Source organism: Nomascus leucogenys, chromosome 15 (assembly GCF_006542625.1).
Source record: "Nomascus leucogenys isolate Asia chromosome 15, Asia_NLE_v1, whole genome shotgun sequence".
Taxonomy (NCBI): Eukaryota; Metazoa; Chordata; class Mammalia; order Primates; family Hylobatidae; genus Nomascus; species Nomascus leucogenys.
The window spans coordinates 15,150,597-15,174,584 of NC_044395.1; the positions used below are offsets into that span (position 1 = coordinate 15,150,597).

At 54.7% G+C, this 23,988-nt stretch overlaps 1 protein-coding gene across 1 annotated transcript in view; it reads left to right on the top strand.

Moving 5' to 3' along the window:
• Positions 1 to 16,018, top strand: part of NECTIN1 (nectin cell adhesion molecule 1) — a 95,308-nt gene extending 79,290 nt beyond the window's left edge. Inside the window, exons 6-8 of the mRNA XM_030828933.1 lie at positions 14,125 to 14,272; positions 15,326 to 15,401; positions 15,884 to 16,018. Of these exons, the coding sequence (XP_030684793.1) occupies positions 14,125 to 14,272; positions 15,326 to 15,401; positions 15,884 to 16,018 (359 nt within the window). The remainder of the gene's footprint in view (positions 1 to 14,124; positions 14,273 to 15,325; positions 15,402 to 15,883) is intronic.
• The last annotated feature ends 7,970 nt before the right edge of the window (positions 16,019 to 23,988 follow it).

The following is a 23,988-nucleotide window of genomic DNA, read 5'->3' on the forward strand; positions in this document are numbered from 1 at the left end:
ACAGGGGATCCCGGGCCCCATACAAGTTTTTGTACACCCATGAATCAGCAAATGCCCCAGGTAGGGTGAAACCTGAGCTCGTGGGAACCGTGTTTGGTATCAAATGGCATCATCAGAGGCAGGCCGGGCTCATGAGGAAAGACTTCCTGTAAAAGATGCTATGGAAGATGATTTTGTAGAACAGAAGTGATCTGGAGAAGTTGTAGAATACACAGCACTGGGAAGGAGCACAGACCTCCGTCAGGCCTCTGAGCCCAAGCTAAGCCATCATATCATCCCCTGTGACCTGCACGTACACATCCAGATGGCCGGTTCCTGCCTTAACTGATGACATTCCACCATGAAAGAAATGAAAATGGCCTGTTCCTGCCTTAACTGATGACATTATCTTGTGAAATTCCTTCTCCTGGCTCATCCTGGCTCAAAAGCTCCCCTACTGAGCACCTTGTGACTCCCCACTCCTGCCCACCAGAGAACAACCCCCCTTTGACTGTAATTTTCCTTTACCTACCCAAATCTTGTAAAACAGCCCCACCCCTATCTCCCTTCACTGACTCTCTTTTTGGACTCAGCCTGCCTGCACCCAGGTGAAATAAACAGCCTTGTTGCTCACACAAAGCCTGTCTGGTGGTCTCTTCACATGGACGTGCATGAAAACCTCCATGTAAATGTTGCCAGTAGTAACTACAATAGACCAAGCCCCTTGACCTGCAGGAAGGGGACCTTGGCGCCGTGATCCTCATCACCCAGGGGAGGTGAGCAAGGGGCAGGTCTGCCCAAGCCTATTTAGCTGATGATTCACCCGAGGCCCAGGGAGGTTCAGTGCCTTACCCAAGGAGACACAGCGGGGTGAGCAGTAGACTCAGAACTTGGATCCAGGTCTTTCCAAGCCAAATGCTCTTTACACTGCCCCAACTGCCCTTTAGAAAGAAACCAAGCACCATCATGGCTCATAGTTTTCCTTTGGCTTATATCTTACTAAATGCATTGAGCATCCACAGCCCAGCTTGAGGTCGTGCTCTAGGATCTCAAAGCACAGTCTAGACACACACAAACGCCGGTCAGTGGGCCCAGTCTTGGAGTCATGCAGGCCTGGGTTCAATCATCAAGTCTGTCTGTTAGTGATTTGGGGAAAGTAGTGTAAGATGGAGACGACAATGACTGAGACTCCCAGGGCTGCGGTGAGGGGCAAGCGAGATGCAATGCCCACTGCCTGTGCACAGGAACTACCGTGTCCGTGCCGCCTCACCCAGCCCACAGCCACCCCCAATCCCAGTCAGATCCAGCTTTTCCCCAAGAAGGACCTGGAGGCCAGCTGTCCCCATTTCTCTTCTTGCCCTGATTTGAAGCTTCCCATGGTGCTGCTCACGGAAATTGCCAGAACTAAACTACCCCACTCCCCACCACATCCATAAATATGTTCCAGTCTTGAAGTTCCCCAGATGCCTTGAGGCTTCAGTCACCCCAGCGTATTGGAGCTCATCCTCTCCCCGATCCCCTCAAAAAACACACGCACTCTTCGAACCAGAACTCCACCTGAGGAGGGTGGATTGTGCCTTCCACCTCGGCCAGGCCAGGAGAAACTCCACAGGGTTCAACTTTAACAGAAGAATTTACATATCTAAATCCCCTCTCATTTTAATTACTTCAGACCATGCTGAGGTTATCTCAATATATACTCGATTTGGGGGATTTTCCACAAGGACCTGAGGCCACAGCGTGGGGTCCTGGGAGGACAGAGGGCCTCCTGCTCAGATGGACAGACAGCTCAACCACCAACCTCCGTCACTCCAGGAAGACAGGAGGCCCCTCAGCTTCTGGCTCTTTGCTTTGGGAATTCTAAGCTTTTCAGGTCCCCTCCTCCACCCATTCCCTCCTGGGTGTCGGGGTCTGTCTTGCTAGCTAATGTGATCATGGGAGGGTGATGCTTCCACTCCCCCTGCTGATGGCTCATTAACTCCAGAATCACCTCTTCCTGCCTTCTAAGTGCCCTGCAAAGGTGGACGTACCTGGAAGAAGAGGGTAGACAGATGAGCAAGACGCAAGCTGGTGGGGGTGGGCTCTCCATGCCAGACCGAGTAAGAAAAGAAACGTGGGTGCCCTGAAGTTGGAGTAGCACTGCCCCAGCACGGCTCAGAATCCAAGTGAAAAGCCCAGCAAGCTTACACTCCTCTTATGTGACTTTGGAAAAGTCACTTTGCTCTTGTGCCTCAGTTTTCTCATCTGTAAAATGGTACTATCAACCCATGTTCGGCGTGTTTTCTAGGATTTAGCAAATACATGAGAATGCAGGTGAAAAGTCTTCATAAACCATGAACTTCTGTGCCAGCGTAAAGGATTATCATTATGCAATGACCTTTCAAGGTCATTTTCCACCAAAGGGACCCCAAGGCCCAGCTAGAATACCCTCTGTCAGGCCTCTGAGCTCAAGCTAAGCCATCATATCCCCTGTGACCTGCACATACACATCCAGATGGTCGGTTCCTGCCTTAACTGATGACATTCCACCACAAAAGAAGTGAAAATGGCCTGTTCCTGCCTTAATTGATGACATTGTCTTGTGAAATTCCTTCTCCTGGCTCATCCTGGCTCAAAACCTCCCCCACTGAGTACCTTGTGACCCCCACTCCTGCCCGCCAGAGAACCCCCTTTGACTGTAATTTTCCTTTACCTACCCAAATCTTATAAAACGGCCCCACCCCTATCTCCCTTCTCTGACTCTCTTTTCGGACTCAGCCCTCCTGCACCCAGGTGAAATAAACATCCTTGTTGCTCACACAAAGCCTGTTTGGTGGTCTCTTCACACGGATGCGCATGAAACCTCAGTGGCCAGAACTTCATTTCCTCCTGAGTAGCCCAACTCTGCCGGCGGGGCTGACCTTGACAGATTTCTAGTGAGTCTGTGGCTGGATGATCAATTATATCAGGAGAAGAAATAGGTGCTCCAAAAACTCTGCCATTCCTGTGTTTTTATATTTTCTGTTTTTCTTATTTTCCTGGTAACATTCCTCTTTTTTTTTTTTTGGAGACGGAGTCTCGCCCTGTCACCCAGGCTGGAGTGCAGTGGCGCAATCTTGGCTCACTGCAACCTCCACCTCCCGGGTTCAAGCAATTCTCCTGTCTCAGCCTCCTAAGTAGCTGGGACTACAGGCCCACACTGCCATGCCTGGCTAAATTTTTGTATTTTTAGGAGGTGGGGTTTCACCGTGTTGCCCAGGCTTGTTTCGAACTCCTGAGCTCACGCAATCCACCCGCCTCGGCCTCCCAAAATGCTAGGATTACAGGTGTGAGCCATTGTGCCCGGCCTTTTTTTTTTTTTTTTTTTTTTGAGATGGAGTCTCACTCTGTCGCCAGGCTGGAGTGCAGTGGCACAATCTTGGCTCACTGCAACCTCTGCCTCCCGGGTTCAAGCAATTCTCCCGCCTCAGCGTTCCAAGTAGCTAGACTACAGGCGCACGCCACCATGCCCAGCTAATTTTTTTGTATGTTTAGTCGAGACGGGGTTTCACCATGTTGGCCAGGATAGTCTCGATCTCTTGACCTCATGATCCACCTACCTCTGCCTCCTAAAGTGTTGGGATTACAGGCATGAGCCACTGTGCCTGGCAACATTCCTCTTAAAAAAAAAATGCTCATCTTGTCCCAGGTGAAATAAGGTGGAAGAACACCTTGTCCCCATTGGCAGTGACTGTCGTAGCAAGAAGCTCAAGCTGGCAGGAGCAGGGTGGCCTGAGTGTATGTGTGTGTGGCGTGGGGGTTGTTGAGGATCCCCAAGAGCCAAATCCTGTTGAGATGGGGAGCAAGGGAAGAGCCTGAAAGAGCTGGATGTGTGGCCCCTCCCCAGGCCACCCCTCAAACCATCCAGGAAGATCCTGTCTTCGTGGGGCGAGTGGGTGGGTGAGGGTCTCCTTGAGCACCCAAGACTGGGAGAGAGTGATGAGCCCCCAAAACAGGGAGCAGAGGGGTCATGGGACAGGCTGTTTCTGAGACCTGGGGAAGTATGTATGTTGGGGTGGGGAGAGGGGCAGTTAGGCTGCTATTCCCTCCTCTCACCAGCCCAAATACAGGTTCCCTCTTCCTCTCCACCCAGCTCCAGACCATGCGTTGTGGGTGGAGCCTGCTTTTGTTTTTGTTTTTTTGAGGCAGAGTTTCATTCTTGTCACCCAGGCTGAAGTGCAGTGGCACACTCTCGGCTCACCACAAACTCTGCCTCCTGGGTTCAAGGATTCTCTTGTCTCAGCCTCCCAAGCAGCTGGGATTACAGGCACACACCATCATGCCAGGCTAATTTTTGTATTTTTAGTGGAGATGGGACTTCACCATGTTGGCCAGGCTGGTCTCAAACTCCTGACCTCAAGTGATCCACCTGCTGTGGTCTCCCAAAGTGCTAGGATTACAGGCATGAGCCACCGTGCCTGGCCTGGAGCCTGCTTTTGAATCCAGCACTGTAGCCCAGCTCCCAGATGCCCAGGGATTGTCTCCGTGGGCCTTGAACTCACATCTTTCTGACTCTGCACACAGTGCCAGTGAGGCAGGAGTCCCACTCAGCTGCTCTAGTGCTGTTGCCATCCATGCCCTCCTGCTCCAGCCCCAGACCCAAGCCCCAGGAAGGGAGGCCAGGAGTGTCGGAGCCCTGCCAGCCTAGATGAGAGGAGGCTCCCTCAGAGCCACCTAGACCCACTGGAATTCCCACCCTCGGGGAAAATGGAAGCCTCCTGGGTGTGGGGAGTCCCTGTGCAGTGGCCAGCAACTGAGGGAGGGAAGGTGGCTGGAGAGACCTGACAAAGACCCCAAACACTCCCACAGCCCTCTCTAAACAGGCAGCTTCCTGGGCTCTGCCCCAGGGGTTTCATTGGCTGGGACCCTAGAACATGGCTGTTTTTAGAGCTCTTCGGGGGACAATGACCCCAAACCAGTGATGTTTGGTTTCTGCAGAAACAGTCTCAGGCCCTTTGCTCTGCCCAGCTGTCCCGCTGGTTGCTGGACAGTGGCTCCAGGAGGCCTCAGCCATGGTGGGTGATGAAGGAGGATCTTGCTGGTGCTGGAAGAGTCTGGTGCTCATCTTCATGCAGCTGGCCCAGCACCGCCACCACCACCATCACCATCACACCACCATCATCATCACCACCACACCACCACCATCACACCACCACCAACATCATCATCACACCACCACCACCATCACCATCACCACCATCATCACCATCACCACCATCACCACCATCACCATCACCATCATCACCATCATCACCATCATCACCATCACCATCATCACCATCATCACCACCACCATCATCACCACCACCACCATCACCACCACCACCATCACCATCACCACCATCACCGCCATCACCACCATCACCGCCATCACCACCATCACCGCCATCACCACCATCACCGCCATCACCACCATCACCGCCATCGCCATCACCACCATCACCGCCATCCCATCACCACCATCATCGCCATCACCACCATCACGCCACCACACCACCATCACCACCATCACCATCACCATCATCACCATCACCACCATCACCATCACCATCGACCATCACCACCACCCATCACCACCATCATCGCCATCACCACCATCATCGCCATCACCACCACCATCGCCACCACCATCATCGCCATCACCATCACCACCATCATCGCCATCACCACCATCATCGCCATCACCACCATCATCGCCATCACCACCATCGCCATCACCACCATCATCGCCATCACCATCATCACCGCCATCATCACCATCACCATCATCATCACCATCACCACCATCACCATCATTACCATCGCCACCACCACCATCATCGCCATCACCACCATCATCGCCACCACCACCATCATCGCCACCACCACCACCATCGCCACCACCACCACCGCCACCGCCACCGCCACCACCATCGCCATCACCACCATCATCACCATCACCACCACCATCGCCATCACCACCATCATCAGCACCATCACCACCACCACCACCACCAGTACCATCACACCACCACCATCACCCCACCCTGACCCTATTTCTATTATTTCTGGGCACCGCTCAGTGCCAGGCTCTCAAGTGCTTACCTCACTTATTTCTACCCTTCCTCCCTTTTTTTTTTTTTTTTTTGAGACAGTGTCTCACTCTGTCACCCAGGCTGGAATGCAGTGGCACAATCTCAGCTCACTGCAGCTTCCGCCTCCCGGGTTCAAGTGATTCTCTTGTCTCAGCCTCCTGAGTAGCTGGGATTACAGGCGCCCACCACCACACCTGGCTAATTTTTTGTATTTTTAGTAGAGATGGGGTTTCTCCATGTTGGCCAGGCTGGTCTTGGACTCCTGACCTCAGGTGATCCACCCACCTCGGCCACTCAAAGTGCTGGGATTACAGGCGTGAGCCACCACGCCCAGTCCCCTTTCTCCCTTTTACAGAAAACTAAGGTTCAGCACAGTTAAGGTCACACTGCTAGCGAGGGGAGAATCCAGTCATGACTTTCCCACTGCAGTTTGTGCTTTTGCAGATTTGGTGCTTCCTGCCCCCGCCTCCCCCGCATTAAGGAAGGTCTTTGTGAGAAGCAGATAGGGAGGAAAGTGTTAGGAGCTGGCAGAGGAGAGGGAAGAGGGCACCCAGAGGAGGTGGGCAGGCTGGGTGTGTAACAGATCAGCCACCCCCTCCAAGAGGACTGGGGGTCAGGTCCCTGTGCGGCAGGGTCCCTAACAGGGAGATAGTCCCTCTCCCCTCAGGAATGTGCATGAAATCCCAGTAACTCTCTCCAGCTGAGCCTGAGCTTGGAGGGGGTTCAGAGTCGGCCTTGCTCAGGTTCCTTCTTACTCCTAATGACAACTCAAGGTGTGGAGGGCAGGGAGCGGTGAGGCGGGGGTGCTGGTGACATTGGAGAGAGCATTCCAGATAGAGGGAACATCATAGGTGAAGTGGGAAGTGACAATCCTCAACCCTTCCCAAAGGGGGTCACTGTCACACACACACACACACGCACACACACACACGCAAGCTCTGGCCCCTCATCCTGAGGGCTGTACAGGCCGAGACCAGTTGGGGGTGTGTGGCCCATGGATCGTGATGGTCAAGGGACTGAGGAAAGCTGAGAGCAGGGACGAGGGAGGCCAACAGGCAGGATGAGAGCAGGGATGCGAGCCCCGGCTGCCTGGCAGGTCTGCCTCAGGAGCAGACGTGTCCCTGCCTTCAGGAACCAATGCTCACTAAGCACTGACTGTCCACAGCCACCATGCTTTAACATGCAGTATTACCTCACTCATGGCCGACAACAGTCCTGCTCTTATTTCATTTCACAGATGAAAACGTTGAGGCTCAAGGGGTTTGAGTGACTTGCCCAAGATTAGACAGCTAAGAAGGTGACCAGCTCACCCTTGAGCTATCTTCCTCTGCAGATAAACTGAGAGATGGAGGCAGTGGGGGGCATGACAATGGCCCCAAGCACTGCACTGAGAACCAGGATGCCTGGGTTCCTCCCTTACCTCCCTCACCAGTGAGCTGTGTGACCCTGAGCATTTCACCAACCTTCTCTGAGCTCCAGTTACCACCTGTCAACAGAGGCAAAGGGGTGGGGGCATCAAATAAAATAATTTAAGTAAAACCACATGAAACCTATAGTTGATATTATGATAATATGACCGCAGGTTTAAAACTTGGCCCAGAGAGCCAGCACAGGTGAAGCAGCAGAGATTCCACGGAGGGGGGATGGGCCGACATCATCCCCATCACCGTCAGCAGCAACTTCATCTGTTTCCATTTATTGAATAGCTAATAACAAAAATAGCAACCATGTATTACATATTGACTATGTGCCAGGTACTGTACTAAGCACTTTACGTCAGCTCCAGGGAGATGGATTGGAAGTCGGGCAAGGGAGGAAAGGGGGCAGGACTGCAGAGCCCAGGGCCTCCAGCCTCCATCCAGGAGGTCTGAAGAAGGGGACTTCAAGATGACCTCCACCTGAGTTCAGAACCAGAGCAAATTCTGTGTGGCCAAGGAGAAAAGGCTTTTTGCACTGAGGGGCCCACCAGAACAGACGCAAGGCTGAAATGCAACCCAGTCCAGGCTAGAGAAAGTGACCGGGAGCCCAACTCAAGGAAAAGGCCTGGATGCAGGGGACTCCCAGCAGCTTCAGAGCAGAGCCCGCCGAAGGCCACCTCAGGCTGTAGACAAGAGGGTTGAACCTCCGAGCCCTATAGCCTCAGAGGAGGAGAGGACAGAGGCCTGGCTGAGTTTGAGCCAAGGAAAGAACTCTGTGACTTCTTCGGTTTTGAGTCTCTAGGTGGGTTCCCTCGCCACCATGGATCAGAGGAAAGTACTTGGAAGAGTCCCCTCCTGTATGGGCTAAACTGAAGAGAAGAGGGGTATGTCCCCTCCTAGCAAGGGGAGGGGAGATTCCCACAACCCCCACGTGTGACGGTGCAGCAGCCAGCCCAGCTTGCAGTTCTGGGAAGATGGAATGGAAATGAGATGTTGAGACGGAGACAGAGAAAGCTGGAAACACCCAGCAAGGCACGTGTGGGACAAAACGTGGGCCTGACTGGGCCTTGGGGGACAGGCTGAGGAGCTTAGCCTGGATGCTGATGCTACAGGAGTGCAGGGATGGCCACTGTTGGTCACTGAGCATGAAGGGTGTGCCAGAAGTCCTGCAAGGTTCCCTGGCTCCAGCCCATGAAGTCAGAAGCTTCCTGTCCCTGTGGATGGGGTCCTGGGTTCTCACAGTTGGGTTTCAACATAACAATGACATTCAGATAAGACTTGGGAGCCCTCCCAGCAGTGAGACCGCTGGAGTCTGCCCCCGACCTTCTGAACACAGGAGGGTTGGCCAGGATGACTTGCCTCCAGCCCTTGCCTCTCTGGTCACTGGGGGAAAGGTCAGTCCGGCACACGTGGGCTGGAGACATGGCCAGGCAGACTCAGCCACTGGATGGGCCCTGGGTGGTAAAATCAGCCCCTCCTCCAGCCAATTTGACCTCCAGGCACCAAGTCCAAACTCCCAGCCTGCTCTGAGCTCCTGGCTCCCCGCAAACACCTGCGTGGCCTGCATCAGAGGAGACTAGCAGAGGGCAGACCAACCCGGGACAGCTTCAGGGGCATAAGTGCCAAGTGGCTGCCCTGGGGAGCTCTGGAGGAGGTGACTCCAGGAGAGCCCTGGTCAGTCCAGCTCATGAGAAAGGTAGTGTCTGTGTCCCCAGGGAGAGGCAGCAGAAAAGAGAGCATTACTATTACCTAATGTCACCTATTAGAAATCTAAACCTCTGAGCGTGCTCTGCTCCTTCCTCCCAGCCCCCTGATTCCTTGTCTTTCTCCCTTTGCAGCCCATTTCCCAGCCATATCCAATACTTGGAATTTCCCTCATATACCCCACATTTCACACACGTGCCCCAGTAGCACTCCTCACTCTGCCTACAATGTTCTTCTCGCGGTGAACTCCTACTATGCTATCAAAACCTTGCTCAGAAGGCCCCCTGCTCTGTGGGAAGAGATCTCTCTTACAGCATGAATCACAAAATAGCGTACTTATTTGTGTACGTGTATGACTCCTCCATTAGCCAGGGGACAAGCCCCTCACACCGGGCACAATGCCTGGCACATAGAGGTGTGAGGCACACATTTGTCTAACTGAAGGAGGGACAACAGGTAGGGCAAGACAGCACGCTGTGAAGGTGGATGTCTGGACTCGCTTCCCGCCCTGAGGGAAGCCTGCGGTGCAGGAACACTGACATCTGGCTAAGAGGGCGGTGGTCCGGAGAAGCAGGTGAAGATTGCTGGCTACTTGCGTGTGACCCAAAGCTCCTCGGGCTCCCCGACCACGAGGCCTCAGTGAATCCAGTAGAGCTGTTCCTAGAAGAGCAAAAAGCCCCCGGCGGCACGCGGCCTGCAGCCCCCAGAATGAACCCGTCTGTGTTTACCCCCAACCACGGATTTCACTATCTCAGTCTGAGGGACAGGAAAACCAGATGCACTATCACCATGTGACAGGTGAGAGAACTGAGGCCCAGGGAGTGTCACTGGTGTGACCCCCAGAGGCCATCCTTGCGGCCTGAGCCAGGACTGAGTGCGGGCTCTCCCAGGGAAGCCATTGAGAGGAGCCCAAGCCCTAATGACTAACAGAACAAAGAGAGACTTCAGTGGTCAACTGGACCCAAGTCCAGCTGTGGAGCCCTAGCTGTGGGACCTGGACCACTGACTTGACTGCTCTGCCCTTTTGCAGTACAGCAAGAGGCACATAGCCAACCTCCCAGGATCATTGCAAGGACAGGGTCCAGCCCAGAGCCTGGCGGGCAGTAAGTGCTCCCTGGAGGCCCCCCCGCCCCCCGAGACTGATTCCAGCTCTCCCGGGCCTCACACTCCAGCCCTGGCCCAGGCCCTTCTCACAGCCAGACCCGGCTGCCTGCAGGTGACTGGGCCTGCCCTCAAGCCTGCGGAGCTGGGAGCGGGGGAACCAATTTGTCACGGTGTAACCAGAGAGTGTCTGGGGGCTCAATGCCAGGGTTCTGGCTGGGGCCAGCACCAGGCCCCTTCCTCACAGCTGTCAAGGGGAGGCTCAGAGACAAAAGCAACCAGGGCTCCCCTATTCAGGGAGGGGGTAGGCAGGGCTATGTCTGATAAGGGATGAAAGGGGGGATGGCAGGCCCATGCCAAGTGAGGGATGAGGAATACTAAGACCCCACAGCCTGAGGCAAGGAGGACAGCACACAGGCACAGATCCCAGTGCCCTCAGCCACGGACTATCTGGACGATCCTGAACGAATTACTTAACCTCTCTGAGCTTTATCTTGCTCATCAGCGATAGCATTATCTCATTTTGCAGGCTCAATATGAGGATCAAATATGCCCCAAATCAGCAAAGGCACCTGGCACAGTGCCTTGCATGCCAGAGACTTGAAGCCAATTTCTCCTCCTTGGATTTCCCTTTTCTTGTCCCCACGTCTCAATTTGTCTTCACTAGGGTGGGACCCTCCAGGTGGATCAGGCAAGGCCCACGGTAACAATGGAAGTTGCACTCAGATGTTGAGAGGGTGGGACAGGGAGGGAGGGCAATTTGGAGGGAACGAAATCAGAGTTATCCACTGTGGCCCTGGCAAGTGTGAGGCCTTGCCCACCACATCCCACCCTGTTTAGCCTTTGGTTTTCCTAATGCCCACATGAGTGCATTCACAGACTCACTAGTTATACAGTCAGCCCTCTGTATCCATGGGTTCCGCGTCCGTGGAGTCAACCAACTGCAGATCAAAAATACTCAGAAAAAAAGAAAATGGAGAGTACTGTCTGTATTGAACATGTACGCCTTTTTCTTGTTATTCCTAAATAATACAGTATTACAACCATTTACACAGTATTTACATTGTACCAGGTATTACGAGTAATCTAGAGTTGATTTAAAGTATATGGGAGGATGTGTATAGGTTATAGGCAAATACCACACCATTTTATATAAGGGACTTGAGCATGCTTGGATTTTGGTATTCGCCAGGGGTCCTGGATCCAATCCCCCAGAGATACCGAGGAATGGCTGTGTTTTTGTTTTCACTGTAAGGATGATGATAGAGACAGCTGCCTCCCTCTCTTGGCAAAGTGGCTGCAGAGTCCATGAGGTGGTGATGGGTGAAAGCCTCTGAGAGAAGTTCCCTGGAGGCAGGGAGTAGGGGCTGAAATCCCAGCCTTTTGTCCTGAACCTGTCTCTCTCTCCTGCTTGGATCCCATGTGGGGCCAACCATGGTAGAAGAGAAACCTGAACTCTGTGAACCAGACAGGGTATGTGTTCATTTCCCTACTGCTCCCCCCTCCCACCCCAGCCCTCTGGAAATGCCAGCCTGCCTCAGCTGTGCTGAGAAGAAAAGGGGATATAGGTTTGAGTTGTGTCCAGGGAAACTGAATTCGTAGCATCCAGCGTGGAGGTGGCTGGACTCAAAGTGAGAGCTCCCCCTAGTGGAAGGTGAGATTCCAGAGGCCTGGTGGACCCTCTCCCAGAACTGTCCACTACACATTCATTCAGTCAAGCCTTCATTCATTCACCACACTTACTGAGCACTTCTGCATGCCAGGCACTGTGCAGGGCTGGGGAGACAAGTCAGATGTGCAATCACAGTCTGTAGAAAAGAGACTGAAAGAGGCCAGGCGCAGTGGCTCACGCCTGTAATCTCAGCACTTTGGGAGGCCGAGGCAGGTGGATCACGAGGTCAGGAGATAGAGATCATCCTGGCTAACACAGTGAAACCCCATCTCTACTAAAAATACAAAAAAAAAAAAAATAGCCAGGCATGGTGGCGGGTGCCTGTAGTCTCAGCTACTCGGGAGGCTGAGGTAGGAGAATGGCATGAACCCAGGAGGCAGAGCTTGCAGTGAGCTGAGATCACGCCACTGCACGCCAGCCTGGGCAACAGAGTGAGACTCCGTCTTAAAAAAAAAAAAAAGAAAAAGAAAAAGAAAAGAGACTGAAACAGAGTGCAGGGGAAGTCCAGAGGAGGACCCCTATTCCGGTGGAGGAGGCAGGGAGGGCTCTCTAGAGGAAGCACATCCAGCTTAAACCTGCAGGCTGGATTGGCCTGGCAAAGAAGGGGGAGGAAAGAGAGACCCTGGTAGACAGAGTGGCTCCTACTAGCACCTGAGGATGAGAGGAAGCAGGGGCTCCCTGTCTGGGAGCTGCAAGTGGTCCAGGCTGGGGGCGGCATGCCGTTTCCTCCAGGAACCAGGTCATGGAAGGCCTCAGCCCTAGGACGCTTTGATAAAGGCCACAAACTCTTGGAGGATTTTAAGTAGGGAGGTGGCCTGATCTGATTCGTAGTTTAGAATGATCACTCTGGAGCCAGGCGTGGTAGCTCATGCTTGTAATCCCAGCACTTTGGAAAGCTGAGGCGGGAGGATCACTTGAGCTCAGGAGTTTGAGACCAGCCTGGGCAACACAGGAAACTGCCTTCCCAAGGCGGCCACAGCCACCAGCTGTGGATGGATGGATGCTGGGGCCAGAGCCTTTGCAGAGAGGCCAAAGAGGGGTTGCAGATTTACTGGGAGCCAGATACCGTCTCCTTCGGGGCACTGGAATGGAGCAGAGAGAAGAGGAGAGAGTGAGTGAGTGAGTGAGTGAGTGAGTGAGTGAGTGAGTGAGTGGAAGGGACTTGTCAATTCCACTTTAGGAAAATTGGCTCCGTGATGTTTACTGCAAACTGCAATTTTGGCATCTCTATTCAGGTGCTCTCCGTGTTGAATTATATGTAATATGGTAATGGAGAAGAAGGAGAGAAAGGAGTACATAAGTGTGTGATTTTCTCCTTAGTCCCTACCCCCCACTCCACGCTGGGGTTGTAAAGGTCAGAGGTGAGAAATAGAGCCCAGCAGAAGGAGGAACTGAAAGCGCCAGCTGTGGCTTCACAGCCAAGCCTGGACCGCTGAGAAGCAGCATGTGCCCCTGGCCACAGGGTCAGTCTCTGCAGCCTCCTGGGCTTCAGGGACAGACCAGTGTCTCCAGCTCAGACCGTGAAATACCTCAACAAGCCCAGCAATCTTCTGGGTCCATGGCCAGGTGGGTCCAGAAGGTGGGCTCAGCCCCCTCACCTTAGACCGCAGCCCTCTGGGCTTTTCACCTATCTGTACTGAAGAGGCTTGGTTTCCTGGCAGGCACCGCCAGGTGCCCCTTCTTCATGGACCCTCCCAGCTCCCGCCTTTCCCTCCTGATCCTCACCCTTTCTCCCAAGCTGGGAGGGCGAAGCACCAATTAGTTCATTTGCTTGTTTAATTGCATAGGGAGGGGAAAGAAATTTAACTCCTCAACAGGAATTTTCCCTGCAGGGCCAGAAATGGAATGACGGGGTGGGGACCCCATCTCAGCACCTGCTGCCTGCCCAGGAGATACCCTCACCCTCGTTCTACCTCCATGCCCCAGATCCCAGGGTCAGAGCAGGGTCTGGGGTTACAGGGTCATAGGGAACTAGAGGAGGAGGCTCCGTCCCACACTGACTGGGAGCCCCTCCTAGAACTGGAGCAGCATGGGGAGGGGAGCTGGGGATGGAATGTCAAGCACAGAGTACTGCCTCAGGGTCTGACTCTCTCACAGCTCTGACTCTCCTCGGGCCGCTTGAGTTTCTCTAATTCTCTTCCCTATCTTTTGTTTCCAGAAAAGCCCCACCCCCAGAGGGGTCTGGGAAGTGCAGCCAGGCTCCTGGGGGGCACCGTGGCCGTGTTCCTCATCCTAGGTGCGGTGCTCACTGTCTTCTTCCTACACAACAGGCAGCAGAAGAGCCCACCGGAGACGGATGGGGCCGGGTGAGCCAGGCAGGACTCTGCCCACTAAACTCCCACTGGTCTGCTCCCCACCACCCTGGGAGCCCCAGACTTAAAGCGCCTAAACTTGTGAAAGCTCAGGGCCTTTCCAGGGCCTGCCCACCCTGGGGGACCAGGAACTAGCCCTTTGGCAGGAAGAGCTGACCCTCCTGAGTGGCGACTGCTGCGTGCCAGGCACCGCCCCAGTTCAGAGGGGCTTCATAAAGATGCATTTTATCCTCACAGCAGCTCAGAGGAGCAGGTGCGTCATTACAATCCACGATTTATAGTGAGGAAACTGAGGCACAGAGAGGTTAAATAATTTGCAAGAGTTTACGTGCTCCCAGCCGTTGACAAGGGGTGAGGGCAGACCCAGGACCAGACAGGAGAGAGAGGCACAAAGTATATGGGGGGAGCCAAAACCCTCAACCATCATGATAAATCATATTTTAATGTGATATTTTAAAAAAATCAAAATGAAAGCAAAAATCCATGATGAACAAAATGTCCACATTGTAAATAAAGACAGGATTAGAATAACTGACTTTTCCTTTCGCCTCAGGCACCCAGCACACCACTGTGACGGATCCTGTCTTAACAATGTGGACGTTTTGTTCATCATGGATTTTTACGTTGATTTTCATCTTTAAAATCTTGCATCACGTGTTCTTTCTCGTGCTGGCTAAGGCGGTCGGTGCCGCATACTGTGCACCTGAGGCCTCATGCCTGCCCTGGGTGAGGGCGCACAGCACTGCTGCTGGTTCCCCCCTGTCCTTTGAGCTAGGAGACCTGAGACTCACATGGTTCCCATCACAAGCTGGGCTGGGGTCTGGGGCAGAGACACCCGGGAAAGGTGGCCAGGCACTCTCAGCCTCTAACCCGTGACCCTGAAGAGCCCCAGCCCAAGCTCTGGCCTCTCAGGAGGCTGCCTGGGAAGCAGAGTTCCCGGGCCTGCTGTTGTGAGTGGGGCTCAGAGACTGGTAGCTGTCTAGTGGCCTGATGGGGAGAGCCCCCGTGTGTGCTTCTGGGCTGAGCTTACCCTCATTCTGTCTCCAGGACCGACCTGCCCCTCTCCCAGAAGCCGGAGCCTTCTCCCAGCAGGCAGAGCTCCCTTGTGCCTGAGGATATCCAGGTGGGCCTGAGGCAGCAGAGGACAAGGTCCCTGGACAGCGGGGATGGAGAAAAATGGGAGATGGCCCCAGGGAGAGAGCCCAAGCTGAAGACAGAGCCCCCACGCCTCCATGGTCCAGTTCCCACAAGGCCAGGTCCATGCTAGAGGGATCCATCTGCCTCACCCTAAGAGACGACACCCTAGGACTCTCCCTACCCAGGGCCCCCAGGGGACCTCTTCCTCTACCTCATAGTCCTTTCTTCATTTAAAAAATGCGTTGAGCACCTCTCAGGTGCCTGGCCCCCAGCTGGGTCCCTGCTAGAGCCAGCAAAGCTAAAGGCTCAGAGTGCACTTGTGCCCTCCAAGACAGCCACCAGTGTGGGGGATGCCAGGATGGGGGTGCATGGGAACTGAGGAGTCCCAATCAAACTGGGAGTCCATGACGGCCACCTGGAGCAGGGGCATGGAAACGTCTGTGCAGCACTCACCGCCTTCTCTTCCAGGTTGTCCACCTGGACCCAGGGAGGCAGCAGCAGCAAGAGGAGGAGGAGCTGCAGAAGCTGTCCCTGAAGCCCCCCTACTATGATCTGGGGGTCTCCCCCTCCTACCACCCCTCGGTAAGGACAACCGAACCTTGAGGAGAGTGCCCCCAGCCCAGCACCACCCAGCCTGGCCATGAGCCCAGCTGCCTTAGAGGGAAACCAGACAGATGAGGTGGAGGAGGTGAGGGCAGGGCGGCACAGGGAGGCCCACCCAAGCACTGCAGGCACCCTGGGCAAGGGGTGACTGGATGCTGGACAGACCATTCTGGGAGACTGGCATTTCCAATGAGTCTGGCCCCCCAGCCTGGTGCCTACCTCTCCCTCCCCCAAGCCCCACCTCCAGCTCTGTACCCTGCACCTTAGTTCCCGGTGCTACCAACAGCCCCTCCTCCTGGCCCCACTCCCAGCCACTCAGAGGGCCAGCATCCACTTGAATGGCTGCCACCTTTGCCCATATCTGGCTCCTTTCAGCAGACTTGGGGGCTAGGGGTGTTAACCGTACAGTGCAGCCCAGAAACCCAGGCCAGACCACCTGGACCCAAAGATAACACACACTCTCCTGGCACTGGCAGGAGAGCCAGGCCTTTGTCTCCATGGTACAGCCATCCTCACTCTTGGCAGGAAGTACCAACATGAACTCATCTGGAGGTGCCAAATCCTGCCCCCCAGGGAGGTAGCATTCCCTTCCCAGGGTACTGAGCCCAGAGAGCCAGCCCAGCCTCCACCTTCTGATACTACCCAGGGCACAAAGGACCACCAGCTATTTGCTATTCCTCAACCAACCTAGAGACATGGAACTGAGCTAGAACTCACTGTGGACACAACATCCATTCCTCAAACAGCAGCTGGGCAGCTCCTGTGCCACTCTCCTTCTCATATGAGGTGCACCCCCACATCCCAGTCTGCACAGCATGGGCCTGCCGGTTCCAACAGAAGGGATCATAATGACAGTGTGAAACACTTGCTGCATGCCAGGCACCTGGCTAGTCACTTTTCAAACATCATTCTTATCACATAGATTGTTCAACAATCTATATGATTAGTCCCTCCGTTGCCCCATTTTATAGATAAGGAAACGGAGGCTCAGTGAACTTGAAGTATCTTAGTCTGTTTTGTGATGCTATAACAAAATACCTGAGACTGGGCAATATATAAAGAAGAGAGATTTATTTCTTACAGTTCTGGAGGCTGGAAAGTTCAAGGTCGAGGGGCCTGCCTCTGGCAAGAGCCTTCTTGCTGCATCAGCCCATGGTGGAAGGCTGGCAGGCAAGAAAGCAGCCCTGAGAGTGAGAGAGCAGGAAGGGGCCAGACTCCCTTTCATAACATGCCCACTGTCTCCATAACTAACCTGCTCCCTTGATAGAGACAATCCATCCATGAGGGCGGTGCCCCCGTGACCTAATGACCTCTCATTAGGCCCCACCTCCCACACCCTTACACTGAAGATAAACTTTTTTTTTTTTTTTTTTTTGAGACGGAGTCTCGCTCTGTCGCCCAGACTGGAGTGCAGTGGCACAATCTCGGCTCACTGCAAGCTCCGCCTCCCGAGTTCACGCCATTCTCCTGCCTCAGCCTCTCCGAGTAGCTGGGACTACAGGCGCCCGCCACCGCGCCCGGCTAATTTTTTGTATTTTTTTTTTTTTTTTTAGTAGAGACGGGGTTTCACCATGGTCTCGATCTCCTGGCCTTGTGATCCGCCCGCCTCAGCCTCCCAAAGTGCTGGGATTACAAGCGTGAGCCACCGCGCCCGGCCAATGAAGATAAACTTTCCAACCCATGAATTTGGGGGGACACATTCAAACCATAACAAAAGGCTTGCCCAAGATCACCCAGAGACACTGGGGAAGGCTTCATACCCCAGGACCCTGGCTCTCGAGTCCAGGCCCTAAGCAGGCAGCAGCCAGCATGATGAGCAGATGCTGGGCAGTTCACCTGAACACAGGGGAGCCTGGGCAGGGCTTGAGAGCCTCGGGGTCACCTGGCACCGCTAATGCCAAGGCTGCTGCAGCCCCGGGCTTACCGTCAGCAGGAGGGCCCAGCTCTGCTGCCTGGTGGCCCCTCAGCTCCAGGGGCCCAGAGAGTGAACACACAGCCCAGACAGCTTGGGTTCAGAGTCCTGCGTGGGGAGCCAGGGAATCGTAAGCACCAAGCAGGGTGAGAATCTTCCACCTGCAGACACCAGCTCACGCCTGCCTCAGGAGAGAGAGAGCACATCATCCCAGGCCCGAAAGCAAGGGAGGTAGGGGAGCGGGGAGACCACTATTTCCAGAAAGAGAAAGCCATGCCCCATTCGGGGTTCTCCAAATGGTCCTTTTCCCTCAGCCTCCAGTCAAGAGTCACTAACCTCACTTGTCAGAGCCATTGTGAAAGAAGGGGAGGAGAAAGAGGGAGCGGTGGGGGCCTGGGGCTGGAGGGAGAAGGAAGATGATGGAAGGGAGCAATTTGGAAAATCATGGAAGACTCCAGTGGGATCCCCCGTAGAGTGGGCCCAGGCTGGGCATAAAAATCTCTGTGATGGAATGGAACAGCTGCAGCTGGCCCTAATCCCCACTGACGACTTCTCGGTCTTGCTGTGACTGCTGCCCCCACGCCTGGCATGCACAGCCCTCCCTGGGGGCACAAGCAGCAGCTTCAGGACAGTGCCCACTGCCTTCGCCCATCCCTCTGCACACTCCTTCTTTCGCCCCCTCCTCTATCATCCAAGCCCAGACCCTAGCTCATGGCCCTGACTCTCCCTCCTCCCTCACCGCCTTCCCTCCCCGGGCTCTGCTTATGTTGGGTTAGTGGAATCCCCCGATGAGTGTATCCATTCAAGAGCCATTTGGGACAAAGAGCACAGTGAGCCCACCTCTACCCACCAGCCACAGGCAGGAGGGGCAGGTTGAGGGGGCCAGGAGAGCACCTACACCCTATGTCCTGAGCCCAGGGGCCATGGTTAGGGCATCTGGATGGACTGAGGCTTGTGAACGGCCTGCGGGGTGGTGTGTGGAAGTCACCAGCGGAAGGGAAGCTCTGGCGTCCTGGGGAGGCTCTGTTGTGGTTGCCAAAAAAAGTGTAATTCCTTTTGGCTTACAGAGCAATTACCGGGCGGGAAAAGGATTTGCCCCCAGAACTCGGATTTGTTGACGGTACAGCTTGTATACCAGTCACATTATTGATGTTATCAATTCTCCTTCCCAAAAAGTCGTGAGAAGGAGGCAGGCAGAGAGCATGCGCTGTTCACCATGGGGGCTCCAAGGGAGGTGGGAAGGCTGCAGGGAGCCTGGGGGCCAAGCTCAGCGGCCCCAGACCAGGCGGGCCCAGGCCCCTCTGTGTGGGCCGGGTCCATGATGCACACACCCAAGGGTGCCCACTAAGGCCGTGGTACTCCACTCAACATCTGCCACGGTTTCTGGACTAGGGACCACTCAGGTGGCAGGAACCATTTAGAGAGCTGGGAGGCTCTAAACTCGGTCTGAGGAAGGACTTCCAGAGGACTCAAAGCCAAGGTCTCGCCAAGGAGGGTGGAGGAGACATCCCCTGTCCTAAGGAGAGGGGCTTCCATCACCTCGGTCTTGTGAGCACAGGCAGCCCAGGCTAGAGGCAGAAAACTGGACCCAACGACCTTTGGAGGGATGGAGTCTGAAGTTCAGGTACCCCAAGGAGCAGATGCCAAGCTGAGATTAGACCAATTTGCCCAATCCTCTGGGGTCTTTGCAGGGTGTTGAATCCCATGTCCTGAGAAAGTGCTCCCAAATCAATGAGTTCTTGTTTATTCAGTCTATGTTCTGGCTCACTTGGTCAAGAACCCTCAAAATCCAACCCAGGGGTGCTCCCCAGGCTTCTGCTGGTCCATGCTAGCTTGCTGTTGCTCTCCTGGCTCTGCAGGCCTGTCGTCTTCCTTCTTGATCAGGTCTAGCATGTCCCCAGCTGGGTTGTGCTGGCTTTAACCCTAGCATCAGCCTGCAGCCAGAACAGAGGAGGGGGCATCTGTTGCCTCGCAGGGGAAAGTCCTCCACAGCATCTTCCAGCATGCAGTGCTATTAGCTCTTTAACTAGAGAAGAGTGGGCCACCCACTCAAGGTTCTCCACTCACTCATCCTCCCACCAGTTTCAGGGACCCAGGTTTTCCCCAGCAGGGCCCTTACCAAGCACAACAGGCCTGCCTTGGCTGAGCTGCCCTGGAGCCCTCTGATTCCTACTCTCACATCCTGGGTCTGTTCCTCGGCTGTGTCCACTCTTCCACTGCAGGATATGGGTCTCTTTGGAAGCAACTAAAGAGGGTCTCCAGCTCTGAGGTTGAGCCTCTAACTGCTGATGGCCCTCAGTTTCTCCTTCTCCAACATGACTTAACAATAACCAGCCAGCTTTGCTGCCCTTGCAGCCCTGTTCCCTGCACATCTTCCAAATGCCTGAAGCACTGGACCTGAAACTCCCCTCCACCACGATGTTCTCCCAGGTCCCCGCTGGTGAAAGATTTGGCAACTGGGCTACCACTTTGTGCTGGGAACTCTCCAGGGCCTGCCTTCCACTTTGAGTGAGGTCCTCCTTGCCAGCAGGTGCTGGCCCAATTCTCTATTACCTTTTGCCACCTGTTTTCTTGGGCCCCTCCTGGTATCACCCAGCAGGAGTCACAGGTCATTGCTTTCTGTCATCTTTGAGACAGATTCTACGAAGGCTAAAGGCAAAGTGCCCAGCCCTCCCTGGGCAGCCCCACATCTTGGATAAGGTGGTCCCAAACCACGTAGTTGAGCTCCTCTCCACTTAGGTGGATGAGATATTCCCAAACCACCTTTGGCCATCACCCTCTAAACTCCCAGGCTTCCCTGGGGCTCAGAGTCAGGTTGCTCCCATCCAGAGGCATGCAGCTAGGGAAGGTCTGTGTAAAGAAGCTGTCTGGAAGACCTCCTCAGTGGAAATCTGTGGAGTCTGCACAACCCCAGGACACACCTGGCCTTGCATTCCCCTGAAGAACCAGTCCCCAGGCATCCTCAGGATGATGGGAGGGACAAGAGGTGGGATCTGTTTAGTCATAGGGACACCATCAATGTACCCCCCTGCCTCTGCAGGATGGCCTTCACACCATCCCAGAGCAGCAGCCACTCTTCCCATCTTTATGAGACTTCCTCCAGTGGAGCCAAAGTCTCTGCAGCTCCTGGGGATAAGAACTTTTGTGGCCAGGTGCAGTGGCTCATGCCTGTAATCCCAGCACTTTGGGAGCCTGAGGCGGGCGGATCACCTGAGGTCAGAAGTTCGAGACCAGCCTGACCAACACGGAGAAACACCGTCTCTACTAAAAATACAAAATTAGCCAGATGTGGTGGCACACGCCTGTAATCCCAGCTACTCAGGAGGCTAAGGCACGAGAATCGCTTGAACCCGGGAGGCAGAGGTTGTGGTGAGGCGAGATCATGCCATTGTACTCCAGCATGGGCAACAAGAGCAAAACTCCGTCAAAAAAAAAAAAAAAAAAAAAAAAGCTTTTGCTCCCAGCATCTCCTACTCGCACTGTGCTGCTTGCCCAGACCCCACCTCCCCGCCCCTCAGCCACCCTCATAGGTCCCCCAACTTGTGGGTTGGGACCCAGACTTCCTGTCTGTCTAGCCTCCTTCCCCTTCCTTCTGCCACTGGTCTCCTGTACCCCCAACCTCCAACCCAGGCTGCTTCCTTCTGGAAAGGAGGTGTCTCCTCCCAACCCCTAACCCCACCTCCAACTCCAGGCAGGCTGTGGAAGCACAGGGCCAAAGGGAGGAGCAGGTGTCAGAGTGTGACTTTCCCTTGTGAGGAATCAGGAGCTCATTGCATTCATCTTAGCTCTGCCATGTGTCCCTGCCGATGCCATGTGTCATTGATGGACACGAGATGGGCGTTGCTGGAGGGCAACTGAAATCAGCACACCTGGCTTTCCCTGCTGCCCAGGCGGCCCAGCCAAGGAAAAGCGTAAGCAGCAGCCCAGGTCACAGAGATCCCTGCAATAGCACACAGCCTTCTTCCAGTACCAGCCCCTGCCCTCCCAGCGTGCGAGAGTCCTCCTCTCCCTCAGCCCCTGCTCTGTGGACAGATGATCTATTTGCCTGCACACTGGCATTGAGCATTGAGCTGAGGAGGAGGAGCTTGTGAGGATAGATCTAGAGAGAAGAGCTGGAAGGACCTCAGGGATCATCAAGCCACACTCCTATTTTGCTGATGGGGAAACCGAGGCCCTGGGAGGGAAAGGAGCTTGGCACAGCCACAGGGTGAGTTGTCACTAGCTACCCACCCTTGCTTCTGGAACACAGCATTTTCTCTACCCCAGTTCTTCCCACCAGCCACTCCCATTCCCTCTCCCAGCTCCCTGTCTCCTGGGTCCCCATTCACACATCTGCAACTCCCAGCAGAGGGAGGGAGAGCCTCTGCTACTCAACTTCATGGCAGCCCCTGTCCTTGGAGCACTCTTATTCTAATAATTTGCAAATCATACTAAGAGTCAAAGAACTGCAGTGCCGCTGAATAGCTAGAGGTGGGAGTTGGAGCCCTGGGTTCTAACCATAGTGATAAGCTTATAAGTTCTATTTTCCCATTTCACAAAAGAAAAACTCAGCTCAGATGGGTTGAGCCATCTGCCTGTCAAGCCACAGCAGGGGGTCTGGCAAAAATTTAAAGCCAGGCCCTTTGACTCCAAGTTCCGTTTTATGCCCCAGGAATCTCCCCGTGACCCCCTGCACAGCGTGTCCCCTCTCCAGGCATCTCTATTCCCTCCGCAAAATGAAAGGGTTAGCACAAATAATGTCTCGGAGGCAAATACAGGGGGTTCAGGAGTGGGACCCACCCTGCCTCTGTCCACCCATGCCCACGGCCTAAGAGGACACAGTTTAGCACAGCAGGTAAATGTTTTGTGACTAATTTTTGTAAACACCTTTTCTAAACCTTTGTTTCTTCCGTTGTCACTGAGTAATTGGTGTTCTGCGTCTCTCTCTCCGCCCATCCCCCTGACCCTCCATGGTTCCCTTCTCTCTCATATGCTTCCCTGCACACCCACACCTCCCATCTCCTCCGACGCCTGGCCCTGGGGTGCCTCGTCTGGTCCTGACCACCCCCCCACCGAACCCTCCTGCCACCTGTCCCTTCTGCCTTATTCCTAGGGCTCTGGCCTAAAGGACATTGACATCCACTATGCAGAACTGGACACCTCTGCCCTGGAATTCATGCCAGGGCTGCGGACCCCCGTGCCAGGGCCTGCAGAGGCTGTGGAGTATGCCACCATCCAGTTGAGCCCACCCTAGCCATAACCCCTAGCCACCCACCCCTGCTTCTGGACCACAGGTAAACCCACCCACCTCCCTCCTGCTCTGAGAGCCCCTTCTTGCCCTTCCTGGAAAGGCCTGAACCCCACCAGCTGGGCTTGGCAATGAAAGGGTGGGGGAGGTGAGCAGGGGCCTGGTGCGCACAGGAGAAGAAATGGGGACCAGGAGCCCAGAGGGTAGGAATGTTGTTCCATTTCTGCCACGCACTGTTTCCCCTCTCTGAGCCTCAGTTTCCCCACCTGTGAAACCCAAATCAAGTCTAGGGCCCCTTCCTGTTCCAACAGTCCTCCTTATCCCTCTGTGGCCCCCAGAAGTGGCCTCACTCCCTGCAACCCAGCTGGCCCCTTAGGCTGGTGTGGAACTCCCGACCTCAGGCGATCCACCTGCTTTGGCCTCCCAATGTGCTGGGATTTTAGGCGTGAGCCACTGCGCCTGGCCTCCACTTCATTTTCTTACCAAGGAGCCCCCAGGGTCAAGGCTGCACACCCACATTTCCTCTTGACCCCCGGCCCAGCTGGACCAGTTGAATTCAACCAACCTTTACTGAGTGCCTGCTCCTTCCAGGGCCTGCGCAGAGGCCCCAGGGTCCAGGGCAGTTCCTAGCCTTGAGGCACTCTCAGTAGAGTGGCCAGCTCGGGACTTCTAAGCCCTGGGCTGAAGGGGAGCCCACAGGCTCTGCAGGGATGGGTGGTGAGCAGGGCTGTCTCCACCGTGGGCCCTGGAAGATACTGCGAGGTACACAGAGGCCACAGTGCAAAGACCCCAGGCAGTGTCTGGGGGACGTGGTAAGATCAGAGGAGTTTC